This window comes from Alosa sapidissima, chromosome 4 (genome assembly GCF_018492685.1).
Source record: "Alosa sapidissima isolate fAloSap1 chromosome 4, fAloSap1.pri, whole genome shotgun sequence".
Classification (NCBI taxonomy): Eukaryota; Metazoa; Chordata; class Actinopteri; order Clupeiformes; family Clupeidae; genus Alosa; species Alosa sapidissima.
This window is the reverse complement of record NC_055960.1, coordinates 22,265,738-22,283,237: the sequence shown is the minus strand read 5'-3', so window position 1 is coordinate 22,283,237 and position 17,500 is coordinate 22,265,738. Positions and strand designations below refer to the sequence as shown.

At 46.0% G+C, this 17,500-nt stretch overlaps 1 protein-coding gene across 1 annotated transcript in view; it reads left to right on the top strand.

Moving 5' to 3' along the window:
* The window catches only part of pax7a (paired box 7a), a 56,125-nt gene extending 40,817 nt beyond the window's left edge, over positions 1–15,308 (top strand). Inside the window, exon 8 of the mRNA XM_042090397.1 lies at positions 15,200–15,308. Within this exon, the coding sequence (XP_041946331.1) occupies positions 15,200–15,277 (78 nt within the window). The 3' untranslated portion in view covers positions 15,278–15,308. The remainder of the gene's footprint in view (positions 1–15,199) is intronic.
* The last annotated feature ends 2,192 nt before the right edge of the window (positions 15,309–17,500 follow it).

Here is a 17,500-nt window from a genome sequence, read left to right as displayed (position 1 = left end):
CTTTCCTAATGAACGTTTTCAATGAGACTTCTTTTAGGACGGTTTGATTCCTAAATACCTCATAACAGCATCACGCAGAAATGGTATTGATGCAAATCGCATGTGAGGAGAGAATTATGCACAATTACCCATCAATACTGGACAGTCTTGCCGACCCTTACCAACAAGATGTAGCTAACAAGCAGAAAATAAGATTGAAATGGTGTGTAAAGAGTTGAAAATGAATTTCAATGCTGCATTTGTTCGCAATTACCCCCTCGTTCGTTGGTAGTTTTTTTGTCTCTCTCTTTCTTTCTTTTCCTTCCCTCCTCCCGTCTTTAATTTTTTTTTTTCATATTATCCAAGCAGATTGGAAACATTCTTGGTATTACGCGCTCTTTCTGCGGAGAAGAAAGAGTTGCGGATTTTTGCGACAAAAGGAGATTTTGTGCGGCGCGTCATCATCAGGGGATAACACGGGTGTCTGACGGCGGCCGTGATTGTTAGCGGTGGCACTGCGGCTTAGGGCTCGCTAATACGCACCCTGCAAACCTGCATAAATGCGCAACATGCAGGGGCTTTCCTCCTCCCTGTTAATGGGGCTATTTAGCACCGGATACAGAGTTAGAGCGGCTACAGTAATGCAGAGAGTGTGTGTGTGTGTCTGTCTGTGTCTGTCTGTGTCTGTCTGTATGTGTCTGTGTGTGTGTGTGTGTGTGTGTGTGTGTGTGTGTGTGTGTGTGTGTGTGTGTGTGTGTGTGTGTGTGTGTGTCCTCTCCCTCTGCGCAGACACTTGTGTGTGCAAATACACACAAGAAAATGCACATAGACACACATAGTGCACATTTATTAGGCACACATTCACACACAAAACACACTCACATGTTTAAACATTACACACATAAACAAGTTTCTCTCTCTTTCTTTCTTTCTTTCTTTCTTTCTTTCTTTCTTTCTCTCTCTCTCTCTTAAACACACACACACACACACACACACACACACACACACACACACACACAAACACCACGGTACAGAGATAATAAATGTTTCTTCTTTGACACCAGGGATTACAGCAGCAGCAGCCTTTGGGCAACATTGGAAGCAAAATTCAATTTTTTATCTTTTATTAGAAGGTTCCCTTTATATTTATTCATTAATACTTAACACAAAAAAGTGTATTTTTACATTTCAATTGATAAGGTAAAATTCTATTGCATAATTAAATCATACATTCTGAAGGATTTTTTTAGTTATTTGATAATATCCTGATAAATCCTTACTTTATTTTGAAAAAGTTACAACATTAGTGTGGAGTAGAAAGTTTGTGTGTGTTGTGTGTCAGAATGTGTGTACACTTGTTAGTGTAAGTTGGTGTGCATTGTCTCCTGCTATAAAGCTGTAAGGACAGAAAATGAGAACTTACTGCTCCAACATCTTTTCATACTTATTCTCCTGCAACCCCCTCCTCTCCCATCCCAGCATGCAACTCTGCTGGGTGTCAGAGACTTCAGTCCCCTCTCCTGTCATAGGTGTCCTCTCTGCCAGAGATGCAGCAGTTCACCTCTCTACACCTGTCTGTGCTCCTCATGCAGCCAGCACTTACATATCAGAGTTTCTTCAAGGTGCCTACACACACACACACACACACACACACACACACACACACACACAAACACACTTAGCCATACACAAACCCACACACACACACAGACTCATGTACTCATGTACACACATATTTCCCTGCTAAAAAAAGCCAATTCATTTAGAAGTGGTGCACTTTCCCATCCTCTTCAAGATGGAAGTGGCGATCCGATATTGCAGCTTTGCAGACAACATCTGTTTGGAGGAGATATGCTCGTGTTGTCTGGACACGGCGGCTATTTCTGCTCATGTTCGCCACTGATGGGCAGGCGCTTACCAGCGCAAGATTGGCCAAATGTCATGATTCCTGGTAAATGGGTTCGGGGCGGACCAGCTGCTAGCTGGGGTAATGGAATCCTGTGGTGTTTCCACAGCTCCCTGACAGATGCTGGAGGTCCTCCACAATCCCATAACCCCTCCCGACACCGCACATTTTCTCATTTACGGGCCGCCGGGGAAAGCCATCGCTGTGGCAGGCACTTGTGGTTGTTGTTGCCGGTTTATGAGTTTGGCTGGAGTGATGCTATGTCAAGGGTGAGCTGTATTAAGTGATGCTTGGCTGGGCCGACGGTATGGGCCGATTTCCCTCTCCCTCCCTCTCCAATGTCATTCCCTCTCCCTTTCTCTCTTCTCCACCTCTCTCATTTTTTTTCTCGTGGAAGTGGGTTTGGTTTCACTTTGTTTCTCAGCAGGAGTTAGATGGGAAGGACATGGACTTGGACTCCTAGTATGATCCAGAAGTGTAGGCGGGGAACACATTCTCCTGTATTAGTTTTTTCTTTTTACCGTTTCATCTCTGTTGCACGATAGAGTGATTATTTTCCCGCTTCTCCCTTCCAGACGACACCATGCGGTGGCGACACCATTCCTTTCTTTCCCAAGGAGACAAATATCTCCAATCGTGTTTATTTTCCAAACAAGAGATTTCCAAACTCCTAGGCTGTTCTGATGACCCTTTAAGTGTCCTGGCTGATCTAGCTAATGCACTCCCGCATGTTGTGGCCAAGCAGAAAATTGCTGATTGATGTTATCGGGCCCAGAAAGACCGGGCCCTCTCTTTTGGCTCTTCTTTGTTTGCTTTGTCATTCTTAGGCCAAGAAACAATTTACCAAGCCAAGTTTCAGCATGGACATGGCTCCTTAGAAGACACACACACTCACAAACAAACACACACACACTCTCTCTCTCTCTCTCTCACACACATACTCACACATACACGCATACACACACAGTGTCTGAGCTTGTCTTCATGTTTGTTAGATGTGTGAGTTCTCTTCCACATTCCTGTGCACTGCAGTGCGGGGACAGACGAGGACCCCTGCTGGTCCACGGGATAGGAGCACAGCTGCAGCCCCATGTCCCCACTGCAGTCTGAATCCTCACAGACACACGCTGACTCTGGAGACGCTCAGGCTTGATCTGACCCGGGTCTGGCCTAGGTCTGGCCCTGAACTCAATTTAGATATGACATGGCATATCTATGTCAGATATGCCATGGATCAGGCTGATCTGGGCCGGGTCTGCTCTTGGGTCAGACGCTATGTGTGTTCTGCTGGGGTCAAGATGAAGAGCCTAACTGCTCAAGCAAAGACTACCAGTTACTACTGCTTGGTCACTAAGCAGTGTGTAAGTGATCTGACAGAGACATCCTCTGGCCTTAACTGTCGGTTTGCTCTCAAACATGCTGCTGCACATGGAGAAGTTTCTGGCGACTGTTTTGACCAGACACAATGGAAACCGCTGTCTGTATCAGCTGTAGATCAGTGAGGGGGGTAGCCTGTGGTGGAAAAACAGTGAGTTTAATGCTGATTTATTTGCGGTTAGATGAAGAGGTGATTGTGGAAATTCATCTTACTTTCATAATTTATTTTCTGTAAAATTGAGGAGGAAAGAAAATGTATTTCTTTGGATGTTTCCAGCTGTTTGAGAGTAGAGTTGGAGCTGTTACATTTGCACGCTTTGCGCGGCACTTCAGAAAATGAAGACGTTTGAATTTAACATCAAGACTTTGTCACAAATATGTTATTGATGGGACACTCATTTGTGCTGAAATGAGTGTTTATGAGTGTGTGTGTGTGTGTGTGCATGCGTGTGTGCATGAGTGTATGATCCTCTATGTTCATAATCCTGTATCTGTGTGTATGTGTGATCCTGTGTGCACACAATCCTCTCTTTCCCTCCCTCCCTCTCACTCCCTGTGTGTGTGTGTGTGTGTGTGTGTGTGTGTGTGTGTGTGTGTGTGTGTGTGTGTGTGTGTGTGTGTGTGTGTATGTGTGTGTGTGCATGTGTGTGTGTGTGCATGTGTGTGAGAGTGTAAGCGGGGCTGGGTCTGGCCTCGCCACGGCGGGATCAGAGGCAGATCCGCGTCTCCCCCCATCCTTCCCTTTGATCCCTGTCCCCAGGCCTGCCTGGCTTCTGCGGCAGCCTCTGCGGCTAACGCTAACGCTGCGCTAACCTGCTAGCAGCAGGCGCGGCAGCGGCGGCAGAGGCTGTCTCTTTAGCCTGCCTGACGACTGGTAGTCAGAGATAAGGGAGGAGACTCAAACCCACTCTCACTTCCCACTTCCATCATACACACACACACACACACACACACACACACACACACACACACACACACACACACTTCTTTACAAGGGTGAAAAAAACGCATATGAATTACATTTAGCAAAACCTGTTCTGGCGTGTGCTGCTGGAAATAAAGAATACATGGGATATAAAGAGAGTGAGAGAAAGTGAATGTGAGGAAAGCAGGAAGAGACTTGGAGAAAGAAAGAGTGAGAGACCATGAGGGTGAAATAAGAGAAAAAGAGAAAAGAGAGGTGTAGAGATACAGAGTGAACTAATCTTGAGGAGCCCGACGAGATGCCCTGCACCTGAGTATCAGTGGGAATGTTCGAATCGCGTTCGTCAGTTGCATTGATTAAGACTTGTGCTTTAAACCCGTCTCTGGGCACAGTGACAGCTGGCAAGCTGCGGGAATGAGAGGGGTGAAGCACACAGCCTGCAAACATGAGCTGGGCACTCACTGAGCACCGGGGGAAAGGGATGTGTTAAGGAGAAGGCCTTTTAAAAGTCATTCTGTTTCAAATTGACTAAAATAATCAAAGAGCATCACACACACACATACACAAACACACACACACACACACGCAAACAGACAGACACATGCACATACATAAATTAAGAGGCTTTGGATGAAAATACCTGCTCGTTAGCTGCCAAGAAAATCACAGACGCCAAATCATATCCACTGGCTAAATGTTGCTAAATAAATCAAAGAGCCTCTTACCCTTTACTCAGATATGATTTCTTAGGTTCCACAGGCGCACAAGGACATGGAGGCCATAGCTCTTAGATCTTAGTGACTGCATTGTTTATTGAATTTCTGTGGTCAAAAAAAATATATAAAAAGATTTTTTTTTTCTGTTGAATGTCCCATTTCGTTATTTAAATATCAAATGTTGGTGAGTGAGCGTTTGAAATGTGTAAAAGTGCAGGGCCTCACATTCTGTGATGTGTGCGGTGCTGTGAACCTTAAGAAAGTGGGCCAACGACTGTCAGAAGCAGAACGCTGAGTGAAGTTTGCTGTGGGTTCAGCCAGGAACTCTTGTGAAGCGGGGCCTTGTTTCAGTCAGGAGGTGCTTTAGAAGGGGGGGGAGGGGGGGGACTCCAGCCAGTTCCCTGTGCTATCTGCCAATAGGGTTGAGAGATCAGGGCTGCCTTCTGGACCCGCCTGGACAGATCCATGCCTGTCCACATCCTTTAACCTCAAATCTCCAGCGCTCCCCCCGTGCAGCCAAGTGAGTCAAATGCAGACTTACCTTCTCATTTCAAAGAGATGTGTTTGGATGGACCCTTCTATATTTATTTAGCTTTATTTTCTCTCCCCACCCCCTTAACACCCGCCAAGTTTTTTCTCTCTCTCTTTTTCTCCAGTTCTTTTTTGGTAGCTGTTACTGATATCTCCTCTTTCTCACTTCCCCCCTCCTCCTTTCACACTCTCCATCTCTCTCTCTGTCTCTGTCCCTCACTCTTTCCTTCTTTTCCTCTATACACCCTCTCTCCTCTTTCTTTGCTTACTCTTTCTCCCCTCTCTCCATCTCTCTCCTTTCTTTCCCTCTCTCTCTCTTTCTCTTTCTCTTTCTCCTCTCTCTCTCTCCCTCTCTCCCCCTCTCCCCTGGAGAGGAAACCGTCTCCCTGCTGCACAGATGAAAGGCACTAGCGGACAATAAAAATGCTATTTAAATGCAAGGGTGTTTGTATGCGGCTGAGGGATATTTCCCGCAGAAAGTGAGCTGCAGCATCCTGATAAATGGTAAATATAAGGGAATATGATTTACATTTATCTTGCCGAGCCAGCCAATATAAATTTCAGTAAATCCTAGAAGATGGAGGATTTAAGAAAGACATGACTGCGACCAATTCACAGGCATTGCGGTGTATGAGTGCCCCACGCCGAAGAAATGGCCATAAGATGGAGAATTGTATAAAGTAGACACGCGTTCGCACGGGAGATGCTATCATGAATGCCAATTACATTCAGACACACTTCCCCTCCTGAGACACACAACGGAGTGTTTGCCATTCTCCCGGGCTGGGGCCATTGTGCCTCCCTCGTGGCAGTTAGCGCACAGCAGTTGTAGTGTCAGTAGAGAGTTGGCGGATGCAGTAGGAATAGCGGTCATGCTTGTGGTTATGGCAGGCAGCCTAGTAGCCGTAACAGCTGTGCTAAATGGCGGCTAATAAAGTGGTGGCTGTAAAAAAAGGCTCGTTGGTAAACGTGGTAATGACTTGTCACGTCTGTCACAGTCATGATAGTGGTTTGCCAGCGCGGCCGCCAAAGGGACGAGAGAAAACCTCATGGAGGAAAGAAAGTGATCAAACTTAAGGGATGTTTCCAGTTACTGGCTATGTGTGCAGCAGCCAAAGCCTGATAGGCTGCTGTGTGTGTGTGTGTGTGTGTGTGTGTGTGTGTGTGTGTGTGTGTGTGTGTGTGTGTGTGTGCGCGTGCGTGTGTTACGTTAACACGTCCCAGAGGCAGGTGAGGACCGGTGTGTGTAGAGTGACCCCGTTCTGCCAGGGATCTCAGTGGTGTGGGGGTCACGGGGTCGCGGGGTGAGACGGTTTCGGGGTCACGGAAGGGGAAGAGAGCAGGAGTTGGAGGGGCTGTGGGCTGGATGTCCTCTTCTCCTCCAGCAGCTTCCTGTTAGTTCCAGATGCCACATTGACAGGTGCAGAGACATGATTAATACTCCAGCCAGCTCTATCGCTCACTCTCACTCTTCCTCTCACTGTATCTCTCTCCCTCTCTCCCACTCTGTATCATTCTTCCCTCACTATTTCCCTCTCTTCTTTACTTTAGCCCCTTCTTTCTCCCTTTTGTGTTTTCTCACTTCATAGCCCGTCCTTGTTTTTGTTTTATCTAGTTATTTTTCTCCTCTCTTCATCTGTTTCTCTCTATCTCCATTTTCTCATTGAGTCTCATTTATTAATGTTATTATTCACAGAATAATAATGACTACAACAACCTCTGACATTGAACCAAAACCACTTGGTTGTCATTTTTGATGCATTAAAAGTTTTCAAATTAATCACAACAATTAACGTATAATTTTTGACAACAGTAGGCTATAACATATATCCCTCACATTCTTTGTATTGTAGACATAGGCATTTGCGCCTTCATTGATATGGCATAATGAGAGGACAAATACAGGTGAACTGGTGTTGGGGCTAATATACATGTAATCACAAACTATCAAGGATTCCCACTGGTAGCCTATTATATTTCCTTGCAGACTGTTCCTGGTTGGAAGACAGCCTACAGATTGCAGAAGGATTGTTTCAAGTGTAAACGGGGTGGTTAGGCTGCCTCTGTATCCACATCCACCAGCAGGCTGCTCCTGTTCTCCCAGCACTGACCCCAGTGCAGTGGTATAGAGGGAGGCAGGGTCAGCCATCCCTCAGTGCTTGTGCAGTCAGGTAGTGTGATGGCAGCAGCAGCAGGCTGATGGGCTTTCTGCGGTAGTGCGGTAGGGAATTGTCCAACAGGAATGGCATCATCCCGGTGTAATTTTGCATGAAAACACAATCTTCTCTTTTTTTCCTCTATTCACTCTTTCTTCTTTTCCCTCTCTTTTTCATATTTTCTTTCTTGTATTTTTCTTCTCCTTATCTTTTCTACTCTCTATCTCCTTCTCTACCTCTTTTCTCTCCACCTCTCTCTCCCTCTCTGTCTCCTTCCCTCATACTCTCCCTCCCTCTCTCCCTCTCTCTCTGTCTCTCTCCCACCCTCTCTCTCCCCCTCTTTCCTTCCCTCTCTCTCTCTCTCTCTCTCTCTCTCTCCTTCTTTCTCTCTCTTTCTCTCTCTCTCTCTGAGATGATTTGTTGTGATGTGCTGCAGTACCCAGCTGGTTGACTGAAGCGTCAGCTCGCTGCTCTCTGCTCTCCAGCTGAGAGCTATTTCACTATTTATTTACATGTAATTATCGCTATGAGGTGCAGATATTAACACTGTCAAGAACAATTTGACCTGACATTTCTCACTGGGCTAGTCCCCTGCTGTTCTCAGCAAACAACCCCTCCCTTCCTCCTCCATTCCCTCTCTCTCTTTCTCTCTTTCCCTCACTCTCCCTCCCTGTCTCTCTTCCCACCATCATTGCAACCCATTCTACCAACTCACATTACATCTCTTTCTCTCTCTCTCTCGCTCACTCTCTCTCTCTCTCTCTCTCTCTCTCTCTCTCTCTCTCTTTCGCTCACTCTCTCTCATTTACATTCACACAAACTAAGCCTCGCCTCTCCAGTTTGATAATACTTTGGCTAATTTGGCCAGAGTGCTTGTGCCAGGGACTTTTCATTTGTGTGTGTGTGTGTGTGTGTGTGTATGTGTGTGTTTCTGTGAAGGTGTGTTTGTGTGTGTGATATAGGGCTATAAGGCGGGTGGGGTGGGGAGGGGGGGGGGGGGGGGTCGTTTTTTTTCCTGTTGGCTGAATCCATCCCATAGTCACTCAAGCATATCACTAGCGGGGAATAGAGTATTGCACCCCATGCGTTCTCCAATTGCAGGCCAATAGAAGTCCTATTAACCTGTGGTTAGTGGGGGACTCCAGAGAGATAGGAGACCTTTAGATCTGAGCCATGTTGGGGTTCGGGGGGGACGGAGGAACGGGGGTCTCTTTGGTAGAATGAGCAGCTGTGTGTGCACTCTACTGTGAAGTGTGTGTGTGTGTGTGTGTGTGTGTGTGTGTGTGTGTGTATGTAAGGGAGATCGAGATGGACAGAATGAAAAAGAAGGGGAGAGGTTTGTGGGGGAGAAAAGAGATGGTTCCCCTCTTAAACCCTTTGCGTTTTCCACTCTGTTGCACAGGCTGACAAGCTGACAAAGCTACTGTTGACCCAAGCTGCTGATCAGTGGTCCGATAACACACACACACACACACACACACACACACATACACATACATACACGCGCACAGACACACACATGCACAGATGGCTCCGTTGGAGCTCTGAGTGAAGGAGAGATCACAGATAACAGCAGACTCTCCACAGATTTTACTCAGTGCTGGGCCACAGCTGGCTTAGATGTGGCCCAGATGTGGCCCTGATCTGATCGGCATCTTGCTGGGGACCTGCACTTGAGGGCCAGCAGCACCGCTGGGCACAATCATGTCAGACATAGCAGACTGCTGTGTCTAGAGCCCTGTCTATGCGCTAGGACTCAGGCAGTGGACAGACACACACACACACACACACACACACTCAGGGAGACAGGGGCAGGGGTGATGTAGCGCAGGGCTAACGGATTGTGAGGACTGACAGCTTGTTCCAGCGGTGGCTAATCGCCCTCATCTGTGCCCAGTTTGTCAGTGCCCAGAAAGTGTCAGTGCCAATCAGACGCCTAATTGAACACAATTATCTCCCCCCTTCACCCGCCCGCGCCTGCGCCAGTCTACCTCTCCCCTCACCCAGACACATCAAAGGACACTACCCTCCTTTCCTCTTCTCTCTCTTTCTCTCTCCCTCTCTCTCTCTCTCTCTCTCTCTCTCTTTCACTCTTATGCTCCTTTCATTTCCCCTCTCTCCTCTGCTCCATCTCTCTCTCCTGTATTTCCATCATCCATCTTTTTGTTCTACTCTTTGTTGCTCCATCTCTTTCTTTCTTGTCATTCTCTCTCTCCTTTCCTTCCTCCTTGTTACTCACTCTTTCACACTTTAATGCTTCTCTCATCTGACCTTCTCTCACCTGTTACCTCTTGCATTCCGTTATGTGTTCCATTTATCCATACTTCCTCTTCTCTCTCCATCTCTCTCTCCTGTTCTTTTCAGTAGTTTACTCTCTCTCTCTCTCTCTCTCTCTCTCTCTCTCTCTCTCTCTCTCTCTCTCTCTCTCTCTCTCTCCCACCCTCTCTACCCCCCTCCTCGTCTGGCGGAAGCTGCCTTTCACTTTTGATTAGTGCGCCGTGGCCCATTAGTGTTCTGTCACCCCGAGCGGCCCCCGTCATCTGCTGCCTGCCACCAGCGCCTGCACCCCAGCACGCCACGGAGGGTGTGTGTGTGTGAGGGGGGGGAAGGGGGTGGCAGAAGATGCTAATTGCCCCAGCACAGCCCCTCCGCCGTGACCAGCAGCCTCTAATTGAATTTATGCGAACGCTGTTATTTTTAAATAGTCATTTTGTTTGCTCAGATGAGGGCTGAGATGGCCTGCTGGGCAGGAGGTTTGGGGGGGGAGGGGGGTTGATCCATGCGGATAGTGGTGGTGGCGAGGTTTATAGAGGATTAGTCTTAAAGATATACATCAGCTGAAACAGTACAATGACTGCAAAACAAGGGATATTAATACTTTGTTTTATGATCTCTGAAACATCTACAAAGAGCTTATAACTGTGTTTGAAATTGCATCTCACAACTCTGGCAGGCTTTTGAGAATTTCAGTTAAGTCGTCATTTGAAGTCATAAATTCATCAAATATGAAACAGGCATGTTTCACCAGAAAAAGCAAAACACATCTTTCCCTTTTATTACACAATATCACTGATCTTTAATGTGTGTGCACATACAGTATGAGAGAGTCTTGTTATCAGCTATTGTTCCCCCACAGTAATGTAGGTTATTTGGTAATGGTATCATGCAGATGCTGGCTGTTATTAAGAAACCTATCACTCACCTCATGGGTCATCAGATCGCGGAGACCAGTTATTTTCACTAATCCCCACCTCAGGCACCAGCCCTTCATATAAGAGGCAGTAAATAAGAGAAGTGAAATCTACTGGACTCAGAGTCAGGTATCTGCCCTGGCAATCAGCAGAGGCATGAGATGGCACTCTGGCAGCCCACAGATAACCAGGCGTGGAGCTCGGAGACGGCCCAGTGACCCCTACCCGACTTAAAGGGACTCCCAGAGGGCACCACACAGGAGAGGAGAGAGAGAGAAAGAGACAGAGAGAGAGAGAGGGAGGAGGAGAGGAAAGGTGGAAAGGAGTGAGAGAGGACCTATCAATAACACAGAAGAGGGTTAATCCACTCCAGGATAGATTAAGCACAGTGTGTGTGTTGGGGGGAGCTGTGTGTGTTGAGGGGGGGAGGGGGGGAGGGGGGGGGATCCGTATGTGTAATGCCTGTAGTTGACTGCTAGTGTGTGCATTTCATTTTACATGTGCATATGTATGTGTGTAGATACAGTATGATTGTTTGTTTGATTGAATGAGAGCATGTGAGAGTAGATGATTGTATGTGTGAGTGGGTGATGGTGTATGATTGTGTGTGTTGGTGTACAAAGTACAAAGCTTGCTGTGAGAGTGTGTTTGCCTTAGGGCCTGCCTGCTGTCTGTGGAATAGATAGGACTGCCTTAATACACACACACACACACACACACACACACACACACACACACACACACACACACACACACAGATGTTGCTACTACACACTAGCTAAATGCAAGTAAACACAGTTTATTCACCTCTGAAATGTCAGAAATAGAGTTTATCCACCTCTTATTAGAGTTTATCCACCTCTCAAAAGAGTTTATTCACCAATTGCAACTTTTAACATTCAAAAATCACACTGTATTATCCACGTTCACAATATGTACACTCATCAACACTCTTAAGAACCATTTAATACCACTGGTATTGTTATACACATTGGACAATAACCTCCATCATCATCAAACATGTTCTAAATGTCTTTTTTTTAAAATCTGAGACCACATGGCGCAGTCCAACTCACCGAGATCTCAGAATTCAGAATTTACCCATCTCTTATTTTACCACTTCACCCCTGCACGCACACACAAACACACACACACACACACCTTGCACTATCTCCATCCCTCCACCCGTCCATCCTGCCTCTCTTCTTTTACACCCACACTCATTCTTCTGTCCGTTATCCCTCTCTATTCTTTCTCCAAACCTCACCTCTTTTGTCTTTTGCTGGTCTCCTGTAAAGAGAAATGCTTCCAGGAACACCTTTCAAAAGAATATAGTGCTCTCTATTAGAAATATCTGCAGTAATATGTGCAGATTCATAGACTTTTTTTTTTTAAAGTTAGATGATCTAGTATGGGCTCACCTGTCTGTAGTCGGCTCAGTAATGTGATGGTCTCTGCAGTTTATCAATGTGTCTAAGCGTCTTTGCACTCCCATTTCCTCACTGTCTGACCTTTTTGACGTAGACTGTCCCAGACACCAGCTGATCTCGTAATCGATCTGGGCTGGATCTGGGCCAACAAGGGACCAGGCTAAAGCCAGACTCACCCCGGTCTCCTCCACGTCTTTGGAGAATGCCTCCCCTCCTCAGCAGGGAGAAGGAAAGCTTTATGAAATTGAAAGCCGCGGTTACATTCCCGCGACCGCCGAAATGGCTTTCGATTATGCTAAGTACTGTAACAGGAAATGAAAGAGGGCGATTTAACCGCCAGGATCCAAAATGCTGTGGTATGACATGTATGAATATGGGGCTGAGAACCCCAGCTTAATGCCCCCCCCCCTTTAGTTAGCAGCCCCCTGAGTTATTGTCATGTGTTCTAGTCAACTTCCTTGTAGCTTATTGTAGTTGTCGGCTATTTTTGTGGGAGGGAAGTCAACTAACACTCAAGCAGACAAAAAAATGTAATTTGACTGAAAAGGAAATTAGGAGGGAAAGAAAGAATCCTTTGTGTGTGTGTGTGTGTGTGTGTGTGTGTGTGTGTGTGTGTGTTCGCACAGCGAATGCTACTATTTATTTATCTGAAAGGATGCACATTGTATCAATTTACACTGCTACAGTGTTGGTGCCAGTGGCACGGCCCTCTCAGAAGTTGGGAGGGGGGAATTAATTAGTTTTTTATTATTATTTAGAGAGTAATCTATCTGCTGGCGAAGAGAGAGGGAGGGAGGGAGGGACAGAGAGAAAGGAGAGGAGTGGGGGAACAGCCTGGAGCGCAGTCCTTTAAACACAGGGTCCTGTCTCCCATTATCTACACCAGCAGAGCGCACTCAAAGTCAAACAACAAACGCCAGCGCCATCGCTGCTACTGACGCCCTGATAGACAGACAGACAGACAGACAGGGAGAAGAGAGAGAGGGATGAATGGAGTGCAGGAGAGGAGGGGAGAGAAATAAAGATGGAACGAAAGAAAGGAAAGAAAAAAAAACAAAAGAGAAGTGAATAGAAAGGAAAATATGAAAGAGTAAGAATTTGGAATTTAGACTTCTCTGAAATACAAACGTGTCACCTAACTGTATAGTGGGTGGATTTGGAGTTCTGTGTGTACAAGTTGCGTGTGAATGTTATATAGATTTTTGTTGGCTTTATATTTGGATGATGTTTTATGTGTGTGGTGTATTATGTATAGACAGTTTATGTGTAGAAATGCTTGTATTGTATGTGTGTTGTATGTCATATGCATCTTGAAAACTACACATAGTGTGTGTAGAAGCTCATTCATACAGTGTGTAATGTCTCATCTTGTGGTCATATATATCATACAATTTTTGTTGTATGTTTTGGTGTGCATATGGAAATGTCTTTCACAGGTAGATTGTATTCTGTTGAGTAGTGTGTGTATTCTGTGAAGTGTGTGTCCGTTTATGGTATATGGTCTTTCAGTCCCTCTCATCAGTCTCGGTGTATGTGTGTTGGTGGCCGCAGGAGGTTGTTTTCCCTGTTAGTGGAGCACCAGATATCGGAGATTACATTCTCTGCCCATATCAGATTGGGGCCCCACAATGCTATTGATTTTTGTTTATTTAACTGCGTCAATGTTTCGGATGGGTAACACGATAGCGGCCGTGCTTAAGCCTCTAATCCCCACCCCCCAGCTAAACTTGAGCCGTGACTCTTTTGGGAAAGATGCGTCAAGGTCAAAATCTGTTTGGGGAAGGATGCTAAGTTTAGATTCAGAGGAAAACATTTGGTTTGAAAACTGCAAAATTAAATTTTGTGGAAGTATTCATGCACTTTCAGTTGACTTTTAAGTTGAAATTTCTTACTGGAAATTTTTGAAGAGGCAACAAAAATGATTATACTTGCAGAAAAGCGTAGACCTCCAGCCTTAAAATCTCTTCTACATTTATATTCTAATTTTATTGAAACATAATTGTGTCTTGACTATATGAAATTGAATATAAATTGAAAATGAAAGCAATGTATGAGCAGTTATCTTTGAGGAAAGGTGGGATATTTAAGATAGTTCAATTCTCTCAAACAATAGAGGCAAAAATGGATCCATCTTTTTTTTTTTTTTTTTTTTTAGAAAGTCACACAAAAAAACTTGTCTCATCGGCACTTTGCAAAGGAGGTCAGTTTGCATTGCGGAAACTAGCAGAGAAATCCATGAATTCTAATTAGTGGGCGCTGATTGGAGAAAGGGCCTGATTGTCGGCCATTTAATTTAATGTGCTTATAAAAAGGGAAAGGGTGTAATCAAGCTTCAATTAACTGATGACTAAATCTATCCAACCCCCTCCAGCTGCCTACTGCTGGACCCCCGTCAAGTATAAACCACCCCCCGCCCCCCTCCCCTCCCCAGACACTGACACACACACACCCTAAACACTCAGACACATACACGCGCACACACACGCACACACATTCAGACACACACACACACTGCCCGACCACCACGACCCAGCCACAAGGGCTGTTTGTACTCCTCCATTCACTAATCCATATTAATCAGAGAAAGTATGAATCTCTCGTCCATATGGGAAAGTCACATGCTTGGGGAAGAGAGGTTGGGAGTTAAGGGTGGTGTATGTGTATGTGTGTGTAAAGGAGTGTGTGTGAGGTTTTTTTGGGAATGGAGTTGAATCTCGCTTATGCAGGGCCATGTCACATGTGTGTCTGCTGTGTGGTGGTGGTGATGGGTTGGGGTGGGTTGAAACAGACAGGGATGGGGGGGGGGGTTCTGCACACTGATAGAATTAACATGAGGAAATGGCTAACCAGCTTTATGTGTCTGTGATGTGCCTCAAGTGTTTCATATTTCCTGGGAGACATTTGTGGAATATTAATCATAATATGATTAATTTTTGCTCTCTCTCTCTCTGTCGCCGTGGTGTGGGCTCCTCTGCGCTGCTCCTCCAGTACAAAGGCAGCTCGGATGTCGACTCCAGAGATCCACACTGCTGTCGGCTATTTTACACTGCCACGGTGGTGCGGTGAACTGAGCTTAAACTCGCCACAGATAGAGGTGTGTGTGTGGTGTGTGTGTGTGTGTGTGTGTGTGTGCGTGTGTGTGTGTGTGTGTGTGCGTGTGTGTGTGCGTGTGTGTGTGTGTGCGTGTGTGTGTGTGTGTGTGTGCGTGTGTGTGTGCACGTGCGTGTGTGTGTGACTGCAAGTATGTATGCTACAAGTATAAGCATAGGTGGATGTATACGTCTTTCTTTCAATGTGCTTTTATGTGGTTTGTCTGCAGTGTGTGTGTGTGTGTGTGTGTGTGTGTTTGTTTGTAGTGTGTGTGTATTTCTGTAGTGTGCGTTTGTGTATCTGTGAGTAAGGGAGAAAGAAAGAGAGTGTGTGTGTGTGCATGTATGAGAGAGTGACTGTTTAACCATCTCCATGATAGGCTAATTGGTTTAGCAGTCATGGGGGTAGAGGTCAGCGGAGCGTGGCGAGGCGCAATGTGAACCTGATGCTGGGAAGGATGCTTTGTGTCCGCACTGCAAGGAGGGCATGTGTGTGTGGAGTCCCAGCAACCCCCCTCTCTCTTTCCATCTCTCTCTCTCTTTTTCTCTTTCTCTTTCTCTTTCTCTCTCTCACTCACTCACTCACACACTCTCACTCTCTCTCTCTCTCTCTCTCTCTCTCTCTCTCTCTCTCTCTGTATGTTGAGATTTATGGTCTTGTTTGTGCTGTAGTGTGGGTTGTGAGGTGGCCTGTCCCATCAGCTGTTTGAGTTAAGGGCCCATCGTCCTCTCTGTGTCCACTCCGTTTTCTGTCTCGCATGCACATACGGACATCTGGCATCGCTCTTCCGTCCAACCGCGGACAAGTGGAGCTTCACAAGCTTCACACCAGAAGGGTCTGCGTGTGTGTGTGTCCGCATGTGTGTCTGCGTGTGTGTCTGTGCCTGTGTTTGTTTTCTCCAAATCACGTGGCCTTTTGTCTCACTGATTAGTTGCTGTTGGGATTTTATTGATCGAGACCAGAATTATTGTGTGTGTGTGGTTTAGCGGTTTAGATACCCTGACAAGTTTATATAAGCCAACCAAGCAGAAATAGAAAAGTAAGAGTTAAATAACAGAGGATGCACATTCAGGACAACAGATGCTGAATAAAGGGAAATCGATAGGTCATAAACACATAGAAATAGATCATCGCAAGACAATACCAAAAAAAAGTTAAGTTTGTTGATTAAGTCTCAGAGCTCCACACTAAGAGCTAAAGAAGTTCTTGTGTTGATAGTGAAACATTATGAAAGTTCAAACGATGACTAAAGGCTGACTTCCCAAATAGGGCATCAGGAAGTCCTTTGTAGTGTAAAAAGTGATAAGTGATGAGTTCTTTTAAATCAAACTGTACTGGAAGTGTGTGGAGATCTGGCCAGTTGCGCCTCATGTGGTGTGAGGCTGAAACTGCAGCTAATGAGACATTGGGGAGTGGGCTGGTGGGAACAGGCCATGCTGGAGCCCTTCTTTCAGATGAAGAGAAAGGGAGAGAGAGAGAGAGAGAGAGAAAAGGAGAGTTTACTCTCATCTGCCTCATTACTATTCATGAGCTGGGGGCGGGGGAGAGGGCCAGAGGCGGGGATTAGATGCTCCCTTGGTGCGTGTTGTGGTCTGGGCCTGAGGACTGGGGCGGTGTGTGTGTGTGTGTGTGTGTGTGTCTGCGCCCACTTAGCAGCCTGGGACCCTCTCTCTCTCTCTCAGTATGCCTTGTGCAATCACTGGCACCGTCTGTGTGTCCCCACTCTCCTCGAGACTCAGGACGCAGAGGAGAGCCAAGTCCCTCAGAAATCCATCCCTCCAGAAGACGATTTTTTAAAAGTATGCATGGATGCTGCGGTGCTTGGCACCACTACAAAGTTAGGGAAGTGTTTATTTTTGTGAGTTTGGTAGGGCTAATTTACAAGGGTTAGAATATTTGTGTCTTCACTTAACTGCTGGTGTGGGACACACTATCGCTCTCTCTCAGCCTCTTTCCACGTCTGTCTTTCTGTATATAGAGTGTAGAAGAAGTTGTGTGTGTATAGTGTATAGTAAGCTGAGAAATAGAGGACACAAGTTGTTTTAGTGTCATAACTAAAGGCCGTTGCACATGAAGGCAGGAAAAGGAGAAGTGTTCTAGAATACACAGTAGAATCAGAGTAATTTCAAAACTTTTTTCCTCCCTCTTTTTGGCCATACTGTAGTCCCCCAATCTCTACATCCCTCATTAGATCTCTAT